The sequence below is a fragment of the Parambassis ranga genome, chromosome 14 (assembly GCF_900634625.1).
Source record: "Parambassis ranga chromosome 14, fParRan2.1, whole genome shotgun sequence".
NCBI classification, from domain to species: domain Eukaryota; kingdom Metazoa; phylum Chordata; class Actinopteri; family Ambassidae; genus Parambassis; species Parambassis ranga.
In genome coordinates, this window is record NC_041034.1 from 11,688,595 (window position 1) to 11,716,559 (window position 27,965).

The 27,965-nt window shown below is 40.1% G+C and overlaps 1 protein-coding gene and 1 pseudogene across 1 annotated transcript; one reads left to right on the forward strand and one right to left on the reverse strand.

The window, feature by feature from the left end:
- LOC114446539 (neurexin-2-like) overlaps positions 1–8,168 on the reverse strand; it is a 68,982-nt pseudogene extending 60,814 nt beyond the window's left edge.
- A 7,013-nt stretch (positions 8,169–15,181) lies between these two features.
- pygma (phosphorylase, glycogen, muscle A) lies at positions 15,182–26,304 on the forward strand. Its single transcript, XM_028421258.1, has 20 exons — positions 15,182–15,424; positions 17,308–17,409; positions 18,102–18,180; positions 18,288–18,391; positions 18,635–18,766; positions 18,856–18,967; positions 19,044–19,126; positions 20,165–20,308; positions 20,509–20,601; positions 20,777–20,923; positions 21,612–21,775; positions 21,938–22,052; positions 22,208–22,309; positions 24,110–24,257; positions 24,417–24,475; positions 24,549–24,690; positions 24,769–24,976; positions 25,561–25,695; positions 25,854–25,920; positions 26,090–26,304. The coding sequence occupies exons 1-20, from the start codon at positions 15,182–15,184 to the stop codon at positions 26,234–26,236; spliced, it is 2,526 nt and encodes an 841-aa protein (XP_028277059.1). The 3' UTR covers positions 26,237–26,304.
- Positions 26,305–27,965: the final 1,661 nt, after the last annotated feature.

A 27,965-nucleotide genomic window follows, 5' to 3' on the forward strand; every position in this document is an offset into this window, starting at 1 on the left:
CAATTTAAATGACAAGGCGGCAGGCATCTCACTGCTTTTTCACTCGCTGCATCACTGTCTCTGCAAGACCCAGCAGGATCAGAGCACCACCCTTATCACACACACTGAGGTGGAGGTTGGGTTGTCGCCAACAGAAGCTCAGCGCAGACACAAAAGGTTCCCAAAGCATCATTACACAGATTTTTGTCTACATGTCAACATTCCATTCCTTCACTGGTATTTCTGCATACAGACCATGATTGTCACTGAGCAGAACTATTTGTCTCAGCTACATGTTTTTTGAAATTCTCCGCTCGCCACCCACTCCACTCTCTTCTGGCACATAATGACATGAGTGATGTGTGTGTGGACGAGCAGAGGATGGCGTGGAGCGCCATTTAGTCAAACGCTGTCAATCTCACGCAGGTAAGCCAAAGTAGGAAAAAGGGGGAAAATCTTTTCTGCATAGCCTCATTAAAGCATTTTGATATTCTGGTTAGACAGAGTAATCCCTCACTGCCCTCATGCTTTTGAAAAAAAAAATGCTTCATGTCTAAGCAAAAATCAGCCCTACATAAAAAATCTCCTGGTGGAGGTGGGATTTATCCCGTAACAATGAAAAAAATAGCAGTAAATCTTCCTAGCCTTGTCTAAAAAGTCTAAAACTGTCTAAAAAAGGTTTATACATGTGAGAAGGTGCTGAATGAAATACACATCTGGAGCTAATATCATTCTACCTCAACTCTGGATAGGATGAACTATTACACACGATTGACTACTGAGACATTTGTGTAAAAACATTTCATAGACAGGAAAAAATGGATAGAAATATTTCTTTATAAGCAAAAATGATGGACCAATAGACTGGAAGTAATAATTTCACAATAAAAGCTCTCTGTGAAACACTTACAGTGCATTTATTGGCCTGGTACATTTTAAGTCCAAACCACAAAAAAGATTTTTTTTTTTTATTGGCATTGTGTACTAACATAGAGATGGCTGCAAAAAAAATCAAAACAAACAAATGAAAAACTGTGGCTCGAAGAAAGATAGCAAACAACTACATCTTATAAAGCAATACCTGAAGCCTCATAAAAAAAGAAATACAAAAATATTACCACGCACACACACTTATTCCGAAAGCAATAAAGAGAAAATACACTGTTAGTTTACAGTACAGACATCAAAGATCAATGAAGCCCTTCTGTTACTAAGAACCTTCTCTCAGGTTGCCTCAGGTTGCCTCTGGACTCTGGTTATGCAAATATTCACAACTATCGTAAAAGAAGCCCAAGTGATTTTTCTTATAAATGACAGACCTTCCCTCTCACCTTTCAACAGAGACTGAAATTGGCACTGAAATGTCGTCCTCTACCACAGCGCTATACCTACCAGTGCATGTTCTATAAATTAGCTCCTTATAGAGACACTCTATAAAATATATGCACAGAAAATGTACTGAGACAACTAGTCCCTCCTGCTTCAGCGACATTACCAGGAGCTATCATTCAGCTCTGGCTTGTAGCGCTCACCCGTTTATACAGTATACCACTAATGATGGAAATGTTTGCCCTTGAAATCTCAGTTAATAAGCAGCTATGCTATGACATCCATGATTAGATCATCCAGTGCTGTCACATCTCATCCTGAGGAGGATGCCACCAGACAAAACGGAGAGTGGGAGCAAGCAAGGAACCTACTCACTGATTCCTTTCTTTTCACACACACACACACACACACACACACACAAACACTAAGTCCTCCTCTCCTCAGCACCCATGCAACTGCAACAGAGCAGTCTGGGTTAATCTTGGGTAACAGCTTCTTGGCCAGGATCAGAAAGCTCCTCTAAGACCCAATGAATGCTGACACTCATACTGCATGGAGCCTCCTCATACAGGTAGGAGACATGAGACAAACGCCTTTATAGATGAGGAAGCCTCAGGCAAGGATAAGATTGATTTCGCAATGCAGCATTAGATGAAATTTCCGATGCATATAACAAATTAGCATGAATCTGCCTGAAGACATGGCTTGAATTGAAATAAATGAGGATCCCAGTGTTTACCCCCCACCCCCCATGCTGCATTTCGTTGGCCATCTGAGTGTGACAGGCCCGGTTCAGGCACAGCAGAGATCAGTGTGATGGATGGACAGTCGGGCAGCTGCTAAAAATCTTTTGATTCGCACCCAGCTTGCCACTCACTGATCAATTTCTTCCACATAAATCTGCCATCCGCCCCCTAATGTGACATAAGGAAGGAGAAGGACTCTGCTCTTTTAACCTCCTGTTGGAGGTGGCCAGGTTGTCTGCTCTTATTTTTTTTTCCCCCACATGTAAGCTACCTCTCATCATGAACTCTCTCATGCCTCCCATTCGAGGGTCCTGTGGATATTACCTCGAAAAAGATGAATGCCTCTGCCACTGAGAGTAATGTCCGGTATGAAAGAGAAAGATTCATTCAGCGATCTGCAACTAAGATAGTGTAAGACCTCAGTCGCCCTGTCAGAAGTCTCTGGCAATATATCTGATGCAAGTTCAATCAAAACATTTCAGCTGGCCAAAATGTAGTCAGGATTGATTTCAATTTCAAAGTTAGCAGACGCTGAGGTGATGCAGACAATTTGCATTGTCAGAATGACAGTCAGCCTAGAAGATTGTTTGACCTTCCTTGTGTCATGTGTGTTTTAGTAGAAGAAAGTGAATTGTTCAGATTTTTTTTAAAAAGGACGTAACTGAAGACACTTTCACGAATAATACAGACGTCCCAGTCTGTTGTTGTGTTCCTTGTTTTGTTGACACTAAATTCTGAATACTGATCGCCTGTGTAAAAACAAAAAAGTACGCTGTACATATCCTGTAATTTATTTTAATTTGTCATCACTAAAAAATACTCAATGAATGCCACATTGTTATCACAGACAGCTCACTCTTATTTAAGGTCCTGTATGTGTCACTATGTGTTTCTCCATAGCCCCACCTCTTTAATGATAGGTTTGTTAACTTCAATGGGAGAATGGGCACAGGCTCTGTTGGATTCCTTTGTTTCATAATCACCCAAAACATCTTCCAAATATTGGAAATTGAATTTTTTGGACAGACAGAAAATGTACTCCGCCTTGTCTGTTACTCAGCAGCACACTCTCAAGCTCTGGCAACACATATCTGATATGCAAAAGCTGTCCAAAAGTAAAATGGTAGCAAAGGTAAATAGGAATCAACTATGCAAATAGCCACACTGGGGTTTAAAGCTTCGTAGCCATAGCAAGCCTCCAGTGGTCATTCAAGGAAGTGCAGTTTTTGGCACTTATTTCTTTAGCCCCGTAGGTTGCCCGTATATTGTAACCTAGATGCATATAAACTATGACATTTACTTGTGAGCCTGTTTACCTCTACCAATAATATCACACACCACATGATGCAATGTAGTTTTTCATCACACGTTTACAATACATCCAATCTGCCCACTCAGAAGACAGAAAGCGTATACCATTTCAAACCATAAACTCAGAAGTGTTATCCTTTGTGCGTGTACACACATAAAAATGTATATCCAGACCGACACCAGAGCATACACAGCATAGTTCCTGCACCCCCTCCCTATCAGCACTGTGTAGTATTTGGGTCTTGTTGCATTGCTGTCTTTCGAGCGCTGTACCTGCATAATGTATATCCTGACAGGATGATATTGTGTTTTATATCTCTAAGGGCACTGATTACGCTGCCTGTGCACATTTTGGTTAACAGTGCAGTTTCAGCCTTCTCTTCTTGTGCTGTCAAACAGCGGCAACGATGGATGAGTCGAAATACTTACATTTGCAATGTAATGCAACACTTCTGAATGTGCAGGGGGGACACCTGAATGTAGCAGAAAGACAAACCTGCTGTCTTTAACTGCTGGGTCACGTATTGCTAAGTTTAACATTTAATGCATATTATAAATACTGTATTACCTCCAGGGTTTAAGAACTTACAATTCTTTATGCTATTTTGGTTAAATTAGAACAGAAATCTGCAGTTTAACCACTGCACTTATATTACTTTATCTATTCTTTGCACTACGATAACCTCTTAATCATGAACAGGGCCTGATTGGAGGCCATGGTTTCAGCCTTAGAAACCCATAAGTTTTAAAATGTGTCCTCTGATGGGAGGAAATACTTCATAAAATCTATCAATATTCTCAAAATGTACTGTAATGTATATGGCTTCAATACTTCCTGGGTGCATTTAAAATAGCATAAAACCAATCTTTACTTGTATGTTTCCTTAATCATGCATAGATAAAAAGCTAAATTCAACCGCACAGCATTATATCAATCAAAAAATAATGGAGAAAAACACTGAACAATGTCACTTGTTCCTCATAATAGCTGCAATTTCTCTAGCAAAAAATGTGATCTGGTACATTGTTGTCATGCATGCATGCATATTCGATGAATTACAGCTGAGCTTAAAGAAAGAAAAACAACATATCTGTCAGCGTCTCAATGTCATGGACTTCAGTGTAGCCTACAGTATATCAAGCTTTGCTAAGTCCTGAGTAGCATTCTGCTTACGGTAAATTACAGACCACCTTCCGTTTCATTCCACCTACTGTACCACCTGTGGTGAAAATAACTGGCAATTTCACTGTCTATTATTTCCCAGATATATAACAAGACCAATCAAGCTTTTCAAATCAGTTGCCACTGCATATGCAGATTTTTTTTGTTCTGTATGCTAAAGGCTAGATTCTATATAGACCTTTACACTGCTGTACATGCTTGCAGCTCTTAAAAACAAGTGGCACAATGACCCAGATTGTAACTTAACCAACAGTGCACTGCGGGTGCCACAACTCTGACTATACACGGCTCCTGGCTATATGACATGTATTGTGCTGCTGGATTTCAGTTCAGTAATTTCAGTCATTTGCGAGAAGTTCATTAGAAATAATGTGCAAATAATTAAATAAGGCAAACTTGCCAAAGGTGCAGAGAGACAAAGATCTCAACAGTGACCTTTTTTTTTGTCTTCACCATTCAGGGACATAATCCCTGTTTGGCTGTGCAGCTGGCATGCAACTGAGTCACGCGTCAACCCTGATTAGAAGCAGCAGTGGTCCGCGGGCCCCGTTCCTCTGCCAGAGCCAGGAGTGGAAAAGGCCAGGGCCACCACTTTCAGTCTGTGGATATGACCTTGATGGGGTATGATAGAGAGGAAGCGACACGATTCGCAATGCCACACAATATCTGTAACCTTCCACTTCCCCAGTATGCACGCTGAAGCTATTGAGCTGTGACACACAAACACACACATACACACACACACACCATGTCAACTCTGCCCTGTTGTTATTTCAAGCAGTCTCCTCCTTCATGTCATCCAATCATCCATCTCTCTTTGCATATCGGCTGGTGCTTCGTATGCGATATCTTCATTGTAAATTTCCTGTTCGTACCAAGCAGCTGCCATGCTGATGTAAAAGTCACAGTAAAAGTGCATCTTTAAGAGACAATGGCTCAAATCAGTTTAAGCCAAACACAAAGAACTGTGATGTAACACTCAGCTTACAAACTAAAAAAATCTAATATATTTCCAGAATATTTTTTATTGTTTTTGTTGTTGTGGCAACAGTGACACCATTTCATTTTTTTTTTGTTTTTTTAAACACTGATGCTGCTGATTTAAATCTTTAAATCTCATTGGAAGCAGCAACAGAGACAGATGTCTTGTGAGTCAGATCATAGCAACACGAGTGTTGCAAAGATGGCATCGAAGGCACCAAAAATACAGAAGGATGAGCAAAATCCTGGCAATTACATATTCTCTATTAAAATAGAGCTCATCAGTGATAAAAATAAGCACGTAGAATTTTATGTGAGGTGCAAATGTAAGAATAAATGCAGTAAAGACAGAAAGTGTGACACACCCTGCTGCCTGAAAATATCATCATAACAACACTGCATGCCCAACAAAAGTCAGGCCCAGCATTGCATAAGTTCATGTTTGGAGCACTGCAAGCTGTGACTTCCTTGTTGTGTCTCTCATTGGCTAACTTCAGAATGAAATAGCACTTAAATGAGTCTGTCAGCCAAACCAGCAGGGATTTAAAAGTGCTGATGAGGAATATGTGCAGCACTTGTGTGCTGTCCACAAGTGAGGTGCTGAAAGATGTGCATGCAACAGGAAATCTCAGCTACACCTCTACTCTCCTCTCTGCTCTGTGAAACATCTAGATTTCAGCTTTTCTGTTTGGAGGACTCAGTAACAAAATGTGTCGGATTACAAATTTGCAAAGCAAATGGGTTTGCAGGAGGTGCAGGAAGGGTAGCAGCACTCCTGTGAGATGTGCAGCGGTGTAGCTCAGAATCTTGGGCACCTCCTTCCCCCACCCCCCTCCTCCTCCTTTTTGGGATAAATTAATCTAATTATTTGGGAATATCATGCTGTGGCATTGCCATTTTAAGTGTCAGCGCTGAAGAGGCTGAAGGAAACAAGAACAAACACGCTCTTGAATAGAATTACAATGATATTAAAATGCACAACAACAATTCATGCAATCCAACAAACAATTGATTTTGATTAAGTAAACAACCGTTTTCACAGTCATCCATTGGTTCTTGTAAACAAATAGAGAATTTACTAACATCTGTGTCTTTAAAGATATGCTATTTTGAGCTGTAATTTGAACTACAGCCTCTCCTCAGTGGTCAACGCTCCTTAATTGAAGCTACATAATCTGCTGTATGGAGGCAGTTTGCTTCCTATGGGAGTATAGATACTAAGCTGCAGGTTTTTGGAATCTCTCTCTCTCTCACACACACACAACACACACACACAGATCCTTCCAGATTACAACTTTTCCCTGATATTTTTGAGGATAATATTAGGAGCTGACAGTGGAGCAGCCCTTTGTTGCAAATGATGTGGCAGCTGCTTGACTCAACTCCCCCTCAGTCTGTCTCTCTCCTTATCTTTAAACTGGCCAGTCCTCTGGCACAGAACATGAAATCCCTCTCAATAATAAATAGGCTACCTCAAGCATTTCAAGGGCCCCAGAATTCTTCAACGACTTAAAAGAGCACATTTACTTTTTACTTTTTATGTAAAAACAATAATAAATTGGCACCCCGGCATGTGGCCATCTGACCAAATCAAACAAAAAGGTCGTTTTCATATGTCTAAGCGGAGCTGCAGCCTTCTATTCAAAGCCCACACTGTATGTGCTGTAGCCCAACCACAGGGCACATCTTCCGGCACGCAATTAAGCGACCTCATCCGCAACCGTGTTGAATTTGGAAACCATACCTCTCCTCCACCCACCTCCACCGACTGTAAACACTTATAAAACACACACACACACACAGGCAGGATCTGACTATCTATAAGCTGGAATCTCCCACAGACAACCCGAGATAAGTGTCAGTAAATTGGTGAGCAGCAGCCCAACATCTCCGAATTAGGAACCAAACAATTCCGTAGCACTGACATTGAAAAAAAGAAACAGACACACACACGGACTACACAGAGAAACAGCACGCTGTATGTTGTAGCTTTCTACTGCAGCACGCCTTTAAAGCTAATTACCATCATCCATAAGGTCGTTTGCGTGTAGGAGGTGTGCGGTGTCATTTACCTGAGCATCATCCAGCGATCCGACACATGGATACAGGGAGGGTTTGATTATTCCAGCCAGGCAAACACAAAAGAAAGAGAGAGAGAGAAGGGGAGAGAAAAAAGAGGAAGAGAGAGAGAGGGAGAGAGAGAGAGAGGGGAGGAAATCCTAAATTGAGTAGAGATGAATGCGGCAGATGAATATGCGACCTCTGTCTTCAGAAAGGGTAGTCTTCTTATCTTTAGATGTTGCTGTGTCGATGGTGGCAGGCAGGCAGGGAAGCCCACAGCTTCTGTGCACAGACAAAGATGCTTTCTCTCCTCCGCCGCACCGAGGGCAGCAGCAGCAGCAGCATCAGCAGCAGAGCCGTCATTCCCCCGACACTTGACGGTAATAGTTTGGTAGGTAGCTTATATGGGTTGAGGGCGCGGTCAGCCGCTGTTGACCAATCATGCTCCCCATCAAACTAACAGCAGCGTTGCCATGGGGGATTAAATGGCGTTTAACCGCGCGCTCCTAACCTGTGCTTCTAAAGCAGGTGCGCTTTAAAATCTCCATCTCAAGTATCATCTCAACATAGGAGTGGCATCATATTTAAAGGAGGGAGTTCAATGCCCCCCCTCCCCATTACCACCAGCCTATACCCCTCATGCTGCCAAAGTGTCCCTGAGCAAGGCACAAGGCGAGAGCATTAAAAACAGAAAGTAACCCCCCACCCTCAACCCCCTCTCGCTGCCCCAACTGAGATTTTAATCAGGTTTATATGCAGAGCTGCTTACTCATCCAGTTGCCATCTTTGTTTTATCATGTTAAAGAACACACCCTTGTGTCATTACAACAGAAGCAGCATTTCATCCAGGAAAACTTCCATTTTAAATAAATGTATGAATCAGATTATTATTTTTGGAAACTCTGGTGCTGCCATCATCCCTTTGCAGCACCTTGGTTGATGTAAGTTGATTAGGACATGAGTCATTTAAACTGTAACTCTGAGCCACCACATGCAATTGACCAAAATTGCTACTTGCATTGCTATTATTATTATTTATCTCTTAGCTGTCTGCCCTGCAGACGATATAGACTTCTCTTTATATCACAGACATTAAGCAGTCATTGCAAAAAATAAATAAACACGTCACATGTGTCCTCTCTTGCACTACAACAACAGCATGCTCAAGTCATCCATGATGCATGCACTCCCTCTCACAGGGAGCATTGCTTAGTGTGAACTTATCTGCCTGATGCACTGATATCATCATGCATCTCTAACTTAAAGTGCTGAAGCGTCCCTGGGATTCCCCATTCATAACAAAAGATTAGAAAAGTAACCAGTAATTACATTTTTGTTGTAAAGCTAAATGTAAGTTGGTGAAGTATCCAATATCTTGTTCTTTACCATAAAAATAGTGGCAGTAGTTCAGTGTAAAGCACACAAAAAACCCGAGTTAAAAGTAATGATAGCAACTTACAGTTATGTGCTACTGCTCCTGTTCCACGTGGACTCATAGAAGCGTCTGCAGATGACCTGAAACAACCACCAAAAAGCATTTGTGTGGTGAGATCACCTAGAAACATATTATCTTTTTGAAATACTGATTCTATATTCACTGTCCTATACCAGCTCTATACGCAGCATGCTGTGGAGAATACTTGAGAAACCTCTAAAAGCCTGTTCAGGTTCCAGGTCTGAGCCGTCCTGGTGAGAGAGATAAAATCAAAGCAATCTTGATTCTGAGGATGACGTATGAATAATGAATGTTCTGAAATGTTTTTTTTTTGCCTGCGAAACAATTCAGCCTGAGTGAGTAAATGGGGTTGAATAATACTTTTACATTTCCAAATCCTCACTGTTAAAAAATCATCTTGAGTGTTTATAATTTAACACCTATGGGGATTTAGTAATGCATTTTCATTTCAATATGATACAAAGACAAGTCTGAGATGACATTTTTGTGTATGTGTATCAGGATTCCCATTTGTATTTTATAGTAAGAACAAAATGCCTGAATAAAAGAATAAAAAAGTAATAAAAGCACAGTGTGGTATTAAATGTTCAAAAACTTAATAACAGGAATATTGCTAGAATCTGGGAATTAAAACTGAACGTGAATAGAGCTTTGAGATCTGATCAAACAGCCCACTGTTTCAAACCCCACCATTAAAGAACATACATATATATTATTGTCCATAATTGCTTTGCTGTGCGGATGAGTGTCTATGTTACCATACCCTCATTGTCTCTTTTCAGCTTTTTGCATTTCCATATCAACCTGATGACTGAGATGATGACTATGAGCTGTGTGTTACCATTTGGCAGTGAGCAGTAGAGACTGGACATGCTCTGAATTAAGAGTTTCTGACATGTTGATGTGTTATCTGACTGCAAGAAGCATGTTTAACAGCAAAGAAGCCCCACTAACAGAATACAAATGGAAGCAGAATGTATGTTTCACTTTATTATGCTAAATCATATTTATTGTTAATCACCCAATGTCATTATCACCCCCCACCCCTACCCCCCAATGTGGGACCCATTGGTTGTCTAAACAATACAAGCTTTTATTGTAAACATCTATGCTATTTCTACCCCCTGGAACTCCTTAGCCAACAATTGTGCGTGTGTTTTAGTGACCTGTCTAAGGCAATTATTGATTTTTGTTCCAGTCTTAGGCAGAGTGAAGCTCTGCGGCCAGGATGAGGAAATAGAGGTGCTCATCTGTTGTGCAGAGAGCTACAATTGCAATAAAATATTGAGCAACACCCATATTATGAGAAAGCCCTCAGGACTTAAGTAAAGCATTTGTGTTATTGAACCAGCTTTCTGGGATTCAGCTCCAAACTCTGAGTTCTTCCTTTTTGTATCTGACACACCACCTCGACACATTCATGTGACATGTGCAGCTAAAAAAACAAACCAGATGACTGAGACGTATGGTGCAAGTCAACCCAGAGGGAGCCTGACTGAACATGCACTGTGTTTATCTAAATAACTCTGGAGTAGGGTGTATATTTAGTAAATGAGTTCACATTCATAAAACAGCGGTATACATACAACATTACCTGAACCCAGTCATTCTAATTAATGGCGGTGTTTTTTTTTTCTAGTTAAATGCATAATTCCTTGACCTTTTATGTTTTTTTATATTTATAAAAAAAGTATATATAAAAATGGCAACTGAAAAATGGCAGCTGTTGGCAATTTATTTGTGTCTCAAATAAATTGAGAAATAAATAAATACTGATACAGCAGAAATAAAATATATGTGCTGTTAAACTGTGTTAACTACATCTGCAGCATTGAAGCTGCAATGCTAACAATGCTATTAGGCTGATTAGCGGTCTGCTAGCAATTAGGTAGTGATGTGATCAGTTTATTAAGTTTGCAGATATGAAGGAACTAATCACCTTACATATGACTTTATATAAGCTGCTTTTAAGAACTGTTTGATGTGATCACCATGTGTTTTGTGTAAATTGTGTACTGACTTATAAAGGCCTTTTCATGTCCCAGATGAAACATCACACAGTAATGTATTTATTGTCAAATGTCTCTATTAAACTTGTGCGGTTGTCAGTTTGTCAGTCTGTTTGCCCACTCTAAAAAAAAAAAAGAATCCTTTCATAGTGGCATTATCAGATTTACCACCAGGTGACAGTATTCCTGCTGTTCTGTGTAGGCCTCATGTTGACAGGTTCACAGACAGACGAAAAAAATGCATTTGACCTGAGCAAAACACACTGCAACTTAACGTCCTCATTAACCAGCTCTCCTGTGATTCAACGGCAGCTACGAATGCAAAACAGGCTATTGGTATTCGACAAATACGCAAGTGTTTTAACTCTACACAACAGAAATACTCAGCGTGATGCAATCAGAGTCCCTTTTCTTAACCATCAGAGATAAAAGTGTATGCACACACGCAAAACCTCCCTATAATACTTATTGTGTTTGTCACTATTAGAAATGATTGCAGGGAAACTGGAGATAAACGATTTCATGGTTTATGAAAATTAATTGATTGAGTTCAGATTCCACAGTTTATATTCATTGCAAGAAAAACTGAGGGCTACAAACAATGACTGCAGCCTTACAGTATGTGCGCCAAGTAGTAGGTGTTATAAGTTAAGTACGTAACTTTTGGTGAGATGTAAACAAAGATACTCATTTTCTTTTATGCTAGGAAAAAGCAGCAGCTTTCCCAGCAGCAAAGTGTAACAATGTGTGTCAAACTGTGAAACAAGGAAGAGAGTGAATAAAACAGAATTACGGCCAGATCAACCTGAGGTGTTGAGGTCTAATTATATGACTGTGTGGCTGTTGTATATTGTAGTATATTTAGGCAGCAGTGTAGTTAATGCAGGATTGTCCTTCATATTAATGAATACATGTTAGATATATCACTCTCTAAAATATCTCACCCATACAGGTGTTTTAACAAGATTTGCCTCATTGACTTTCATCCTATTTACCCACTGGATCCCATGACTCCTGAGTTGTAAAAAGAAACAATAATTCCTTCCTTTTCCTGGATAGAGCTCAATTCACCACCTAGCCAATGCTAGACTATCAGGCAAACAAGTGAGAACAAAAGAAGAAAAAAGGATGGGAAAAAAGCAGCAGAGAAAAAAAAAACTGATTGCTTATGAAAGGTTGCAGAGCAACATGATGTTTAGGACAGCGAGGTGCGAGACAGAGATTGCACCTGCAAAGCATTCTGTGTGACAGCTTTCAGATATGTTTACGACTGTGTGAGGAGAGGTTTTGTTGTAATGTCAGCTTCATGTTTTGAAGACTAAAAGGAACACAAATCTCCCTAGTACCCTAGTTCAGAACTCTGTGTTAGAAAAGCATAAACATAAAACATCTTTTGAAAAGTTTAGGGTAAAATTAACCAACAGCAACTGTACGTTAAATGTACTTATTGTTATATTTCCGAATACAAGTCGGCTGCTTCATACAGTCACTCCACTCCATTGTCAGCAGAGAATATTCTATATGTTTAACATATTTATGACAAAATGACAACCTTTTAGAATACAACAGATCAGTTACACTAATGGTTTCCAACCTTTTTATCTTCTGATGTTTTACAAACAACACTTTGTCTCAGTCTTTAGACTCACACTCCAGATGTCTAGTATCTACACCTACTACTCAATATTCCCTGATGATATCATATCATCATGATACAGTATATCATTTTGCCACACAGACCCCCCTATTGCGGTCTAGTTGCATCTGGACTGTAATGACTATGAAGCATTTGGGGGGGTCTTTAGTAACTGGCCTATCAGAGCCAGCTAAGTGATTATTGATGAAGAGATGGTGACTCACAGGGGTACATTTAGCAAATAGAAAAAAAAATATCTATAAGTATCTATTTTTTAAATGATCACATTGTTTTGTCACATGAATCTGGTTCAGTGTCTAGAGAGATGTCATAATTTCACCCCCCTCTCCAGCCTCCATCAGGCAGTGTATTCATTCAGTATGGTCTTGAAATGCTTGATGTACCATTTGACAGAACAGCCAGTAGACATGTAAGAACATAATTTGTTCATCATAATGGACAAATCAGGGGCACGCCAGCTTCAATCTCTGTCATCTGTTGTGTGATGGTTCCTCTATTCTGGGGGTCATTTGGCAAGCAGGAACATTAAAGAGAACATAACAGAATATGGCACAGACAATGTTCATATACTGTCTAAGCAAGTTCTAAAAATTCTTCAAATGATGCAGAAATGGCCATGAAGCACTGCCAAGCGCTTCAACTAGCACCTGCAATTTGATTTCTATTCAGCTGCTGCTGTCTGACTGCTGTGCTGTTTGACAGCAGCAGCTTTTGTTTTTGTGTTTTTTGCTTTTTCTTTTTGCATCTTGTCCAATCGTGTGACAGAAAGGGAAATGGTGAGAAGGACAAGATCATTTTATTCCCAATACTTTTCCTGTCAACATTTATTCAAAGTGCACAGCAACCCTACCCATTTGACACTGAAGTTAGAGTCACTCTTTCAGCCAGCATTTAACCAATTTCAGTCTAAAGGCAGAACCCTTCTTTTAACAAGATAATGATAATAATAAAGCACTGTTACCCACTGAGAACAACTCAGCAAACACTGCCTTCCCCCTTATGCTGCGGTCCAACTGATAGTAACATACTAGTGTTGTCTGCCGGCTCTAGCTGACATTAACAAGATATGCCTTTCAAATATCATGGCCTTTGGGACTGGGTCAGAGTTACTATTAATAGAAGGTCAGGACTTTATGATAGTTTGGCCGGCTAGAGTGATAACTGAAAATAGAGAGGGTTTTAGTTGCTTCACTGCTGCTGATTTTCTGTGTGTTATTGCTCCAGGCACTTGAACAGATGTTAGCTCAACACCACACATGCACGCACACACACACACAGAGACACAGAGACACTGGATCACTGGTTAATAACTACTTACAGTACTGATCTGATAATATTAAATGTTAAAACACTGTAATGCTTCAGCTGGAGTTTAAGAGAGAGCCAAGACTTCTAAAGTCTGTAAAAATCATCCAGTAGCTGACCTCTTATGCAGCAAATTATAAATACACTGCCACTTTAGAATATGATAATTAGAAGACTTGCAAAGACTCGCAAAAAACAAAGCACTGCACTCCCTGATGGCTGCACAGTCATGTCAGACATGGGTGGAAAAAATTAGGTTAGCCACCATACCTTGTTAAAACAAAGCTTTGCATTGCTTTTTGAATTATATATAGAAACTAGATGCCTTGTGGGTGCCAATTCCAGTTAAGTGATATACTTGAATAAAAGCTATAAGGGTCTTCTCAACAATGTTTTTACATTGCTGGTCATTATGTTCAGGTGAAAGTTGACCATGACCTCTGACTTCTGTGATTACCTAATTCTAATCAATTTATTCTTCAGTCTGTATGAACACTTGTACTAAACTCTTATGTAACATATTGTGCTGGACAACTGGTATGGACAAGCAAAAATTAAAAATGCCTCTGGCTATGGCTGTTCTAAGTCAGAAAAAAATATTTAAATAACGTGATTCAAATTTAGATTTTATCATAATGCTGCAATTTTAATGACAGTGAATGACGCTGGATAACTGAAATCAGTGTAGGCTGCCAGCTTCGTGAATGTCACATGCAAATTTGATAAAACAGTGAATTACACTGCAAGCCAGAGAATACTAATGTAAAAAATATTCTTTCAATGCAACGTGGGTGAAATCATTTTCACTCATATGTCTAAGCTGGAAGATTTGTCACATTTACTATGATATGTTATCATCTCCTAAAATGCTGTGTTGTGCTACCAGACATACATAATAGATGCCAAATAGGCACTTCAGTTATTCATGACTGACATATTAGAAAAGTTACATCCTCCATCTTCAGCACCACCCTTTACCTAATGCATACAATCTGCTCCACCCTCTGCTTAATATTCATAGTTGTGTCTTTTAAAAAGCTGGAACATGAGCCCGTGCTGTGGGCGCCTCTCTTGCTGTGTGTCTGTGCCTAGTGGTGTGTACCCACTGTTCTACTGTTTACATTCTTCCAGAGACAGAGCGAGCCTGCTTGAGCTGCTGCCACCATGTCTAAGCCCTTGTCTGACCATGATAGGAAGAAACAGATTTCAGTGCGAGGCCTCGCCGGCGCTGAAAACATTGCGGAACTGAAGCAGAACTTCAACAGACATCTCCACTTCACGCTGGTCAAGGACAGAAATGTGGCCACTAGAAGGGATTACTACTTTGCTCTTGCCCACACAGTGCGGGACCATTTGGTTGGCAGATGGATCAGAACCCAGCAGCACTACTATGAGAAAGATCCCAAAGTAAGTTGTGGTTAAAAGAGCATCACAGCCCGACGATATGCAAAAATAAAACTAACTAGGTATTCTAAAATAAAGAGGAACCTTACATCCATATTGTTTATTGATTATTTTAACAACTTCCCGATGGTTAGGGAGGTCTGTGGCATTGTGGTCATTCTGTAGCATAACTTTGGATCCTACAGTGCTTTATATAAAAAAATGTTTTTTCAAATCTTCGTTCAGATCCTAAAAACTCAAAGATTAGTAATAACGAAATGAGTCTCCTTCTGCTATTGGTCTGAACCTCTTTAATTTATCTTACCCTTTCATCATCATTTATGACAATGTAATAAGTAATATATTTGTACTTGTTTTGTTTTACTATATTTGTTTTTGTGCTCAAACTAAGAATACAGAGCTATTTTCACATCAGTGTAAATGGTAAGATTACTTCTTCAGACAAGGCATTCAAGTTTTCAACTGTACTTGCAGCAGCATGATGTGAGTGCAATGCAAAGTCATGACATTTAAACTTCACTGGGGGTTCTTAGCACTCTGCTGGTATGATGCCATGCTTATACTTTGTTGAAACACTAAACCTCCCCATGACCTTCTGGTCCCTTCCTGTCTGACCATAAAGCACACTGCTCTTACTTGTGTCAAATGAGCACATGCCTCGCAGGGCAATCGAGTTCATGTAACAGCAGCTACATTGGAGCTGTGTCTCTGCAACCGCGGCGTCATTAGGCAGCAGCTACAGAGAAAATCTTAGAAGAACAATGGGAAAGCTGCGTCACCAGAGTAAAGGAGCAAAATTGCAAACCGCACTACATTACTGCTTGAAAATGTCACACAAAACCATGTGTAATTATGATGGAGGGTTCAGGAGGAAGCAGAGTAAAAGCTTCATTCCCATTTGCTACCATCTGGAAAAAAAATGCTCCTTGAAAGATCATAATAATAACCCTAAAGAATAAAAGAGATAATTGTTCTTTTCTTAACAACGGAAGTATATTTCTCTGAACAATTTGCATGGTTAGAGTTGTGTAACTAACTCTCAGGAGGGAGACATTTACTTCAGTTTATTCAGATATTTTTAAATCAGACCCCCGGACACCTCCTTCTAGCGCTCAAGACTAAAAGGTCAAAGGTGATTGCTTATAGGTCTTAATAGAAAGCAGAGACAATGAAGCTCAGTCCATAGATTGTGCCAAGACTGAGCAGTGCAAAGTCACTGTTACAAAAACAAGATTGATTTTTTCCATACTGATAATGCACTCTTGGAAAAAGTGTGACAATCATCATAATGAGATGAAACAAGGACAGATAAGATTGGGAACATACAGTCATATATAATTCAATAGATCCTGTTAGCTACTCAGTGATACTGCTGTCAGTTGTATTCATTATTATTTTACACATCCATCTGAATCACTTCTCCTATTGCTCCCGACTTGAACTCCACAATGAAAGGGTATCAGGCTCAAGCTGACCTTTATAGCGACCTCTACAGGAGCTATTTTTGCCTGGACCAAAATGTTGGTGTTATGTAATACCCCTCTCCTCTGCCTTTCCTCCTCAGCCTGTGTCTGCCCTTCCATGTTAGAGAAGGAAAAAAAACACTAAATGGCAAAGGCTAAACACAGGCTCAGGTGGCACATTTCTATGCACCCCCAACCATGAAGTTATATCACAGTGCCTTAAGATTTCTTTGACAGTTAAGGGTGGTGTTATTGTGACATTTGGCATATGCTTTCACAGGTTTTTGGTTACAATGCCAAACCAGTGTCATCATGCTGCCTTCGGGACATTTCTGTAGTCCTGATGGTGCAATACCTCTTTATAGGTTACACAGCTGTTTGCTCATTTTGACGTACATTATTTCTGTTCTTTCTAAACTGTAGCGTGTCTACTACATCTCCCTTGAGTTCTACATGGGTCGCACTCTCCAAAACACCATGGTGAACCTCGCACTAGAGAATGCCTGTGATGAAGCTATGTATCAGGTAAGACAATGAAGCCTAATTTTACGAACGACAGACTGATTGTTGAGAGTTACTTCAAAAAGTGTAATTTAAAAAAGGTTCAAGTCCCATGGTATTGAACTCTTTCACAGCATTACACATTACAAGTCTGACTTCTGCCATATGCAACAAGCTACTTCACGGTTTTTTCACAACCACTGTAACAAATCTGACTCCAACCAACACGTCTTACATGCACTATGTCACATGAGTGTGTCAAGTATGTACACACAAGCCTGCTACAGTCCTTTCTCAAGGAAGACAGGCTCATTGCTTTGTAGCCCCTTGTGACATCATAAGGGGATTAGCACTGCCCCACATGGTTCAAACATGTACAGCTTAACTCCTGTGTTCTCCTGCCTAGTTTTTCTCTGATAATCTGTGGTACCAGAAGGAAAGGCACAGCCTTCTTTTTAGAAAGGTGCATGAGCAGAAGCAGTGCATTTGCTTTTGAAGTGACAAACATTGAAACAACTGATTAGGACCACAGTTTAAAGGAACTACACAGTGAACTGCACATAGCTCTGTGTGGTATGACCTGCAAATTTGATGAACTGGTTTGTTAAAAAGGAGTACAACAATATGACACCTCAACTTAGAACTATGAATAAGTTTAAAATGGCAAACAATTTTGCTGGCTGGTTCATTCATATTGTGTCATTTGTCTTCTACAGTTGGGTCTGGACATGGAGGAGTTGGAAGACATGGAGGAAGATGCTGGTTTGGGTAATGGTGGCCTGGGTCGTCTTGCTGGTGAGCATCTTTTCACCTTAATATTTAATACATTTATTTTAAACCTGTTAGCTGATTTTATTTCCAAGCTGGTCTTTTTTCATCTACTGCCTATGTGCTGTTTACAGCCTGTTTCCTGGACTCCATGGCTTCACTCGGTCTGGCTGCCTATGGTTATGGCATTCGCTATGAATTTGGCATCTTCAACCAGAAAATTGTCAACGGCTGGCAGGTTAGGGAAAATAAAATCACTTTTAGCTGTATCTTAAGAAAAACATATTCTTGTTCCAGTAAGTGAGAATAGGTACTAGTGTTTCCTTCTTCCTTTTACTTTATATCTGCTGCTGCACGAGTTTCCTTTCTCATTATCATGACCTGATGCTCTTTGTCATTTTCTTTGTCTGGCTGGGCTCAGAAGCCACTCGCCTATCGAGTTTGTTTGTCTGCCTCAATGTAAACGTATCTCATTATCCAGGTTGAAGAGGCTGATGATTGGCTGCGCTATGGCAACCCCTGGGAGAAAGCACGTCCCGAGTACATGCGCCCAGTGCACTTTTACGGCAGGACTGAGCATCACCCTGATGGTGTCAAATGGGTTGACACTCAGGTAAAAAAAATCCTTATTTCTGATAAATTAAGATGCTTTCTGATTTAATTTGATGCATATATTTCAAATGTCTGTGACTGTATTGACAGGTAGTATTGGCTCTTCCATACGATACCCCTGTTCCAGGCTACAGAAATAACGTTGTCAACACCATGAGGCTGTGGTCTGCAAAGGCACCCTGCGAGTTTAACCTTAAAGACTGTATGTGTCTGGTGGAGGTCACATTTTAACAGCTGTTAAATTAAAATTAAACTAAAATATTATTATACCCTTACAGTCAATGTCGGTGGTTACATTCAGGCTGTTCTGGACAGAAATCTGGCTGAGAACATCTCTCGTGTGCTCTATCCCAATGATAACGTAAGTATGGTACTATGTTACCTTTTTAATCCACTAGAGGTGCATTGATAAAGCCACTATGATGATGTCAGAGGTAAAGCAGCTGTGGACAGTATGGCTCCTGTATGGGTGGATAGGGCTAATCTTAGCTGAGCAGGGAGATGGATTTCCATAAATTGGACTCCAACTAATGTTCTTTGTGTTGAGCTGGAGTCAATGTGTGCTCTTTCAGCTTCCTCTGAGGCTGTCTTTTTTAAATCTGACATAAGACCTGACCAACATGTGCTGACTCCCTGAAGGCTCAAGGAGGAGGATTTAGAAGATAACCATCTAGCTTGAGCTATAACTCAAGCCAAGTCTGTTAATTTATGTCAGTGCACGTGAGTGCAGAGACTATGGTGGACCTCATAGTTTAGTCAGCTTTAGTCTAGCTCTGTGTTTCTACTAACAATACAATTCCATCCACAGAGGTTCTGGAAATTAAAAATATAAAGGTCTGCTAATGATTATTTCCAATATGACCCAATATGACTTCTTTTCTTTTCAATCATGCTCACAACAATAAAATCAGCACATCACTGTGATCTTGGTAAACAAATTCTAATCAGTCCATCCTTCAGTCCAAGCAAGCTTTTGCACTACATTTGATAATAATATGGGGATTCCTAAGATATCAGTATACAAAACCAGGACAGTTGGACAGACAACAAACACTGCATCAACACTTTGACATAATGATGTCTCTGGCCATGGTTGACAACAACAGATGGAGACAACAACAGATATAAATAAAACACTGACAGCTTACATAATGACATACAGTTGTTCAAAGAAACTACATTCACACAGGTGTGAGACTTGTGTGATATTTAGAACAACTATGTTACAAGTGCGTGCTGAAATGCTATATATATATATATATATATACTTACCCCTGAATGTGTAATTCATTTACAGATTTCAGTTGTCCATGAATTCAGTGACATGTAAAAGGCTGTGTTAAAATATTCACATTTGCCTGCAGAACAGAAAGAGACAAATATGTGTCTTTACCCTCAGTTCTTTGAAGGAAAGGAGCTCCGTCTGAAGCAGGAATACTTTGTGGTGTCTGCCACCCTGCAAGACATCATCCGTCGTTTCAAGGTCTCTAAGTTTGGCTCCAGGGAGATCGCTCGCACAGATTTCAGCAAGCTGCCTGACAAGGTGACGTGAAAAACTCAACAAAATAGTTTCTGTCAAATATAAAAAGATTTCCCCATGATGTTCTCTCTGGGTCTTCATTTAATTGCCTCTGTCAGCGTGTTGAACAGCCTGTAGGTGGGTTTTATTTTACCTTAGAAGAATAGTTGAAGTGAATAATATCTACCAAGCACTTTATGACATTTCCTTTTCTGCATTCAAAGGTTGCCATCCAGCTCAATGACACTCACCCTGCAATGGCTATTCCTGAGTTGATGAGGGTTTTGCTTGATGAAGAGAAGCTTAGCTGGGATAAGGTAAGAAAGACCAAAATGTTTACAGCTTTACAATAATAAGCGATTGATGTAAATCTCATTTCCCTTTTTAAAATCTCGGAAGTGTCTCTCTGCCTGGGTCAATAAAGGATATAAGTACAGCTGTGTATTGTTCTGTTCACTGCAAACTGTTTCTGTTAATCATGCTGATGATTAGGCTTGGGACATCTGTGTGCGTACCTGTGCCTACACCAACCACACTGTCCTCCCTGAAGCTCTGGAGCGCTGGCCTGTGGACCTGTTTGCTCATCTACTGCCCCGTCACCTGGAAATAGTCTACGAGATCAACCGTCGCCACCTGGAGGTTAGAGCTGCACACTGCAGCATGTTATAATTTATGATGTGTGGGTTCTTTTGGCTGCTCCTTGCTATATATAGCACACAAGCACATATTGGCAACGTGTTGTAGTGCTGGGATTTCTCTCTGTATTTGCCTGCATAAGAACAAATACAAGTTAAGGGTTGTTGGTAAGGATTAAACGATTAAAAGACTAAAATTTAGTAACAATGTAAAACTGAAACCCCCTGAAGGTCAGAAAGCAACAAACAAAGCACAGCATGTTAAATTTGAAAATTTGACTGACTGTGAATAGATGTTTTCAGATTGCCATTGTGGAAAAAAGACAACCAAAAAACCTTTTAAAATGCAACTAATGACTACAAATTTGGCATGAGAACCTAAATGCTGCAATGTACAAGTCAAAGAACAAAATGGTGCTTATTGGCTGTTAATTGCAACATCTGTCAGGACTGGACACCCACGTTCCTGCTGAATGGAATGAGAAATATTAGTGACATGAAGTGGTGGGCAGATTTAGAGCTCTAGCTCATAAAGACACTCCTAATACACTGACTGACTTATGTACTGAAGAAAACTGTCCTGCTGCTAGTAGTTTAGCATTACTTCAAAAAAGCTGTGTTCACCTTTGGTGTGTTGGATTTGTAAAACATAATTTAGCATTAATTTTGACCTGTTGTGTTTTTTTTTACAGAAAGTTGCTGCCAAGTATCCCGGCGATAATGACCGTCTCCGCCGTATGTCCCTCATTGAGGAAGGCGGACAGAAGAGGATCAACATGGCCCATTTGTGCATTGTGGGCTCTCATGCAGTCAACGGCGTGGCCCAGATACACTCTGACATCCTCAAAGCTACAGTGTATGTCCCTAAAATAAAACACTAATGTGACTAGAATAGCAGTAAATCATAATTAATACCAAAATGCATGTCTGATTCATGTATCTTCATCATTAGTCATTCCATAAGCTGCTACTCTTTTCTGTGTATCCTGATCTGTGTGATGCTTCCCTCTGCTTGCAGTTTCAAGGACTTCTATGAAATGGAGCCACATAAGTTCCAAAACAAGACCAACGGCATTACTCCTCGCCGCTGGCTGGTTATGTGCAACCCCGGGCTGGCTGAGGTCATTGCTGAGGTCAGCTGCCTTTCAAACACACAAACACCAAAGCCAATATTTCACTTCTCCTTTACAGGGAATTATTTAATACCTCTCATTCACTTTCTCTCATCATTAATTTTACTGTTTTTTTATTGTATTGTATTTTAATTATTTATATTTTTGCTCTTTAGAAAATTGGGGAGGAATTTATTCGCGACCTTGACCAGCTCAAGGCTCTTCGTGACTTTGTGAATGATGATGCCTTCATTCGTGATGTTGCCAAAGTGAAACAGGTAATTTTTTTTTTTGCTATCGTGCTCAAGGGGGATATGCACATAAATGTAAATATACTGCATAACTGTTGATTATTATGACTGATATGAAAACCAGCCACTGCTAAACAGCTCAAAGCCTAGCGGAGAAGTGACAGATATTTTGCATTAAGCAATGGGGCCTGTTAGAGATTAAAGACAGATTGTTCTGTTTAAACAGCAAAGCTATGGAGCAGTTTGCTCCTCTAAGATCAAAGTCAAAGCTTCTAACAGTGTTTACTACAGCCACAACATTTTATCAGGGTTACAACTCAACTCTAGGGAAAAAGTCATTTTCCGGAGTCCTCCCCAAGCTTGGAAGGCTGTAGTCCTTAGGGCTTCCACAATGCAGTGCCATGCATATAGTACTGTAACCATAGGACAGAGATTAACACTGTTTGGCTGTCAGACTGCAGGAGAATGAGTGGGCTCATCCTCATGGGCCTTATGCTGTGTTGTATTTACCTCCGAGGTTGGAATGAGTCGGCCACGTTACTATTCGGAAAAGTAGATACAATAGTGATGATGTGACTGTTTTGCATGTAAACATTGAAATTATATGCCCGCAGATTAATGTGAGAGTGCAGTGTGAACAACTGATTTATTTAGACCTAAACTCTACAATGCTTCTTAAAAGTCTATCTGTTTAAAGGGGGTTTTCAATCAATGTAAGGTGTCAGAGAGTGCCCAGTTTTACTTCAACAATGCCATCTGTCACAGTGATATTAACAATACGTGTCTGAGAAAAGGTATCACGGTACGATCAAAGGGGATCTAGAAGGACCTCAGAAAAACAACTGTTGCTGCTCATACAGCTGGAACTCTTTAGGCATCTCTTAAGAGTCTGGACTCCACAAATCCCTTGTGTACAAATGGAAGAATTTCAAGTCCATTGTCACCTTGACCAGAAGTGGTGCACCAACAAATATCATTCCAAAAACAACACGTGTAATAGTCCACAAGGTCACATAAAACCCAGGGAAACCTCTAACCAGCTAAAGGCCTCTCTCACATTGGCTAGTGTTAACATTCCTGAATCCACCTCCAGAAGCACACTGAGACCTCATTTAACATTTGCAAACTGCAGTTTGCCCAACTGCAGTTTGCTAAAGCTCATGTGTACGAACCAGAGCGCTGCTGGGAAAAGAAAGAAATAGTGAATAGATGAGCCTAGAATAAAATTATTTGGTTTAAATGAGAGGCATTACATACAGAAAATGAATGACCCTGCATTCCTATATATAAACCTATCTTGTCTGTGAAGCATGGTGGTAGTAGTGACATGGTTTGGCCTGTTTTGTTACGTCTGAGTCAGGATGACCTACCATCATTGGTGGAACAATGAATTCTGAATTATACCAGTGAATTTAAAATCAGTCACACACATTTATTCTACAAAAGAAGAACAAAACTAATGTTCTGAAACACTCAGGTCAAAGTGAAACTAGTAAAATATTTCCATGTCATTTCATTTTTCCTTTCCATTTGTTTGGGTTCTCTTTCTACAAATACCAGATACTAGCAACAGGCTTCCCTGCCACTCCCAGGATCCACCTGGACATCTCTCACCTCTATAACACAATCAGAACACTCTCTTACTACCCTTTGATCTCTTAGTAATCTACAAGCACTTAAAATGAATACATTAGCCTGACAGCTAGTAATCAGTTTCGAGACATATCATCTTTTTCTCTTGTTTCTGAATGTAGGCTGGTTTCTCTATGGTATCTCTACACACAAAATAACTATATGAGTGAATAATAAAATGCATTGATAATGCAGGAAAACAAAATGAAGTTTGCTGTGCACTTGGAGGAGCACTACAAGGTGAAGATCAACCCTAACTCCATGTTTGACATTCAAGTCAAGAGAATCCATGAATATAAGAGACAGCTGCTCAACTGCTTGCACATCATCACCTATTACAACCGTAAGTACACATTTAAAAGCCTCTACCTCAGACACTTTAAAAAAAAAAAAAAATCAAATTCAAATGCTGTGTAATTTTAGATCTTAGAGATTGTGTCAGAGCCTGAGCAGGATTTAGCTGCAAACCTCAAGTACTATAATCTCCTGATATCTCTGCCAGGCATCAAGAAGGAGCCCAACAAGCAGTGGACTCCAAGAACTGTCATGATTGGAGGAAAGGTTTGTATTTATGTGGAATGTGTAGAGGTTAAATGTATTAAAAGTCATGTCTCTAACTACAGCTTTGTTGTAGGCTGCTCCCGGATACCACACTGCCAAAATGATCATCCGTCTGATCACAGCTATTGGTGAGGTGATCAACAATGATCCTGTGGTTGGAGACCGCCTGAAAGTCATCTTTTTGGAAAACTACAGAGTCACACTGGCAGAGAAAGGTAAATCACCACGCAACCTAAAACACAACAATATAAAAATTCCTATTTTTTTAAAAATATATTTTTGTCCCCTTCCAGCCATTCCTGCAGCCGACCTGTCAGAGCAGATTTCCACAGCTGGCACTGAGGCTTCTGGCACTGGCAACATGAAGTTCATGTTGAATGGCGCCCTGACCATTGGTACCATGGATGGAGCCAACGTTGAGATGGCCGAGGAGGCTGGTGAAGGAAACCTCTTCATCTTTGGAATGAGGGTGGAAGATGTTGATGCACTTGACATGAAAGGGTAAAGAATGAATCCTGATCCCTCGCTACCTCAAATATATTTTGCCAAAGCTTTTCACTACACAGGTTTTACAGCTGTAAGTCCTGGAATATTTTCCTACAAGCTGAAAAATACTTTGACCTTGACATAATCCCACAGGGGGAAACACAAGGGAGCAGAAACAGATAAAAAAGTCCATCCTTGTCTTTCTATGTATGCCTCTACAGTGTGCAATATCCTTACATATACAGACTCAGTATTTTACCAGTTATCAGATCCATTTGGGGAAATACCTCCAAGATAGGCCAACTGTCAAGCCTTTTTAACATCAATGCAGTGAGCTCTATGCCTCCTGACAATCCAGCAGCTCTGCAGTCCTGTACAGGTTTGGGTAATGATCGCTTTCTTGCCTGTTGGTGCTCACGGACACAAGTGTTTTGTCCACACAAGCTAAGATTTTCTACACCAAAAAGGTGTGGCCTGCTGCTCTTTCTGTGCTTCATGACTACTACTACTACTACTGCCCTTTGGATGGGCCAGTCTCAACCACAATGGAGCCTGTGAATCTTTTTTTTTGTTTATTATTTATTTTTGCTCTTGCTTAGATACAATGCTGAAGAGTACTACAATCGCCTGCCAGGACTGAAACAGGCTATTGACCAGATTGCTGGAGGCTTCTTTAGCCCAAAGCAGCCTGACCTGTTTAAGGAAATTGTCAACATGCTGATGCATCATGACAGGTAGAGACACATCTAACATTAGCCGCCTCAGGCAGAGACATGCATACACACATACAAATGAGAATCTGCATGCTGGTGGAAAAACAAAAACATAAAAAACAACAACTTGTACACTTATACACATACTGTACCATTTTTAACTGCCTTTTTTTGCTTAGGTTTAAAGTCTTTGCTGACTATGAAGACTACATTAAGTGCCAGGAGAAGGTCAATGCTCTTTACAAGGTATGTGCAATAAAAAGAAATGGGTAATAAATGTCTTTTATGTGTTCATCCTGTGAATTCAATTAATGCCTACATACATATAAGTATTACTGTGAATAGAAGGATGCTCTGAGATAACAATCTAACTGATCATATTTCCCACTAATCAATCACTTCATTCTTTCATCAGAACCCCAAGGAATGGACCAAGAAGGTGATCTACAACATTGCTGGATGTGGCAAATTCTCAAGTGATCGCACCATCGCCCAGTACGCTCGTGAAATCTGGGGCATGGAGCCCACATTGGAAAAACTCCCTGCTCCTGACGACAAGTAAAAAAAAAACACTGTCTACATGACAGCCAACACCCTCATTTTTCACCTACATGGTAGATGCTGTATGTCTTGTAAAAGCCCCCACAAACTTGCATCCACAGCTACTATGCTGTGTCACAGCATAGTAGGCATGCAGGCATGTTTTCCATGCCTGCATCTCAGTGTCCAGGTGGTGGGATACATCAGGGATGCAGAAAGGTCTATTTAACTTGATAAAAAATGGATAAAAGAGCTTTGTGGTGGGGTTTGTAAATGTATTGGTGGTATTTTTGTATTCAAAAATATAAACTTTTATTTCCACTCAGACTGAATAAAAAATAAATGTCTAAAATACCACTGCAGTCTGTGACATTTTTCAGCTGCTTTTACTATGAACACAAAGAAGGGTAAAGGACAGCGTGTACATGGGGCACTAATGTTTTAACACCATAAAACAAATCATGGTAAATGTTAAATTATGTATATTCATGAGGTTTATTGTCATATGCACAGCAAAGGTTACACTGAGCAATGAAATTCCCTTCACATGACTAGAGTACGCAACTAAACTAAGATAAAGGAAATAAACATACTTTAAGCATAGAAAGAATCAATAAAATAAGCAAATACTATATACAGAAGGGTAACGTATATGTTCGATTTACTGATGCAGTCAAAAGACTCAATTCCGTCAACACACCCATTCTACAGGTCAGTGGAAGTGATAGCTGTGATTGTGTATTCCGAACTACTCAACGAACAGGGAATGTGTTTGCATTTTGTTAATCAACACTTGGGTGGAACGGCCCAGTGAATGAAAGAGTGAAAACAAGAAGGCACTTTATCTTACACGAGGCCTGGAAGTCTAATCTGTAATTTGGAGGAAACAGTGATGCCAGTGCCAATGTCTGTGTGTTTTGCTTGATGTGTGGGCTGCATTTCACTTACTGTTTGACACAATGAAGACAGCTTCATTGGAGAGACAGCACACAGAAGAATAACTGCTGTCACTATCATCTTAACACTGACTGATTTTTGACAGATATCTGAAAAGGTGAAAGAAGATTAATTACTAGTATTGATCTTGCCTAATGTAAGTATGTGATTATATGTAATTCAACTAAAACAAAAGTAGTGCTTAATCATTAAATAAGTCATGATGTGAACAAGTTTCACAGCAATGACTAGAGCCGCTATGAAACCAAGTGGGTTCCTTTGAGGATATTTGTTTTATTCAAACAAATAAGGGGACAGCGTGGAGTTAAATGGGGCAACTAGGGACAAAAACAAAAAGAGGGACAAGAGTGTTTGATAAGGCCAATGCCCCACAACACTGGCATGAGACAGACACAGTTTAGAAGCAGACAGGACTCTGGCACTGTGTCAGTACGTGCGGCACTCTAGTGAAGGGATGCAGCCAGAGGCAGTAAATCTTAACGCTGGCTGTTATCATGGGCTGTTCCTGATAATGTTGCAGTGCTGTATATCCACCCAGAAACTTTGCTCCAAAACAATCAATCACAACATCTCCACCTAAAAAAACAAACTATACACACATACTGAGAAAAAGAGATTGTGTAACAGACTACTAAGTTTGACTGATCTAAAAAGCTGCCAAGAAAATCAAAATCAATCACTTACAAGGATGGTATTAAATTACACACAGAGGGCTTTATTGGCAGAGATGTTTAGAGTTTCCAGACATTTCCTTTGGATATGGTTTGTAGTTGGGGCTGGCGCAGGTGACCCTG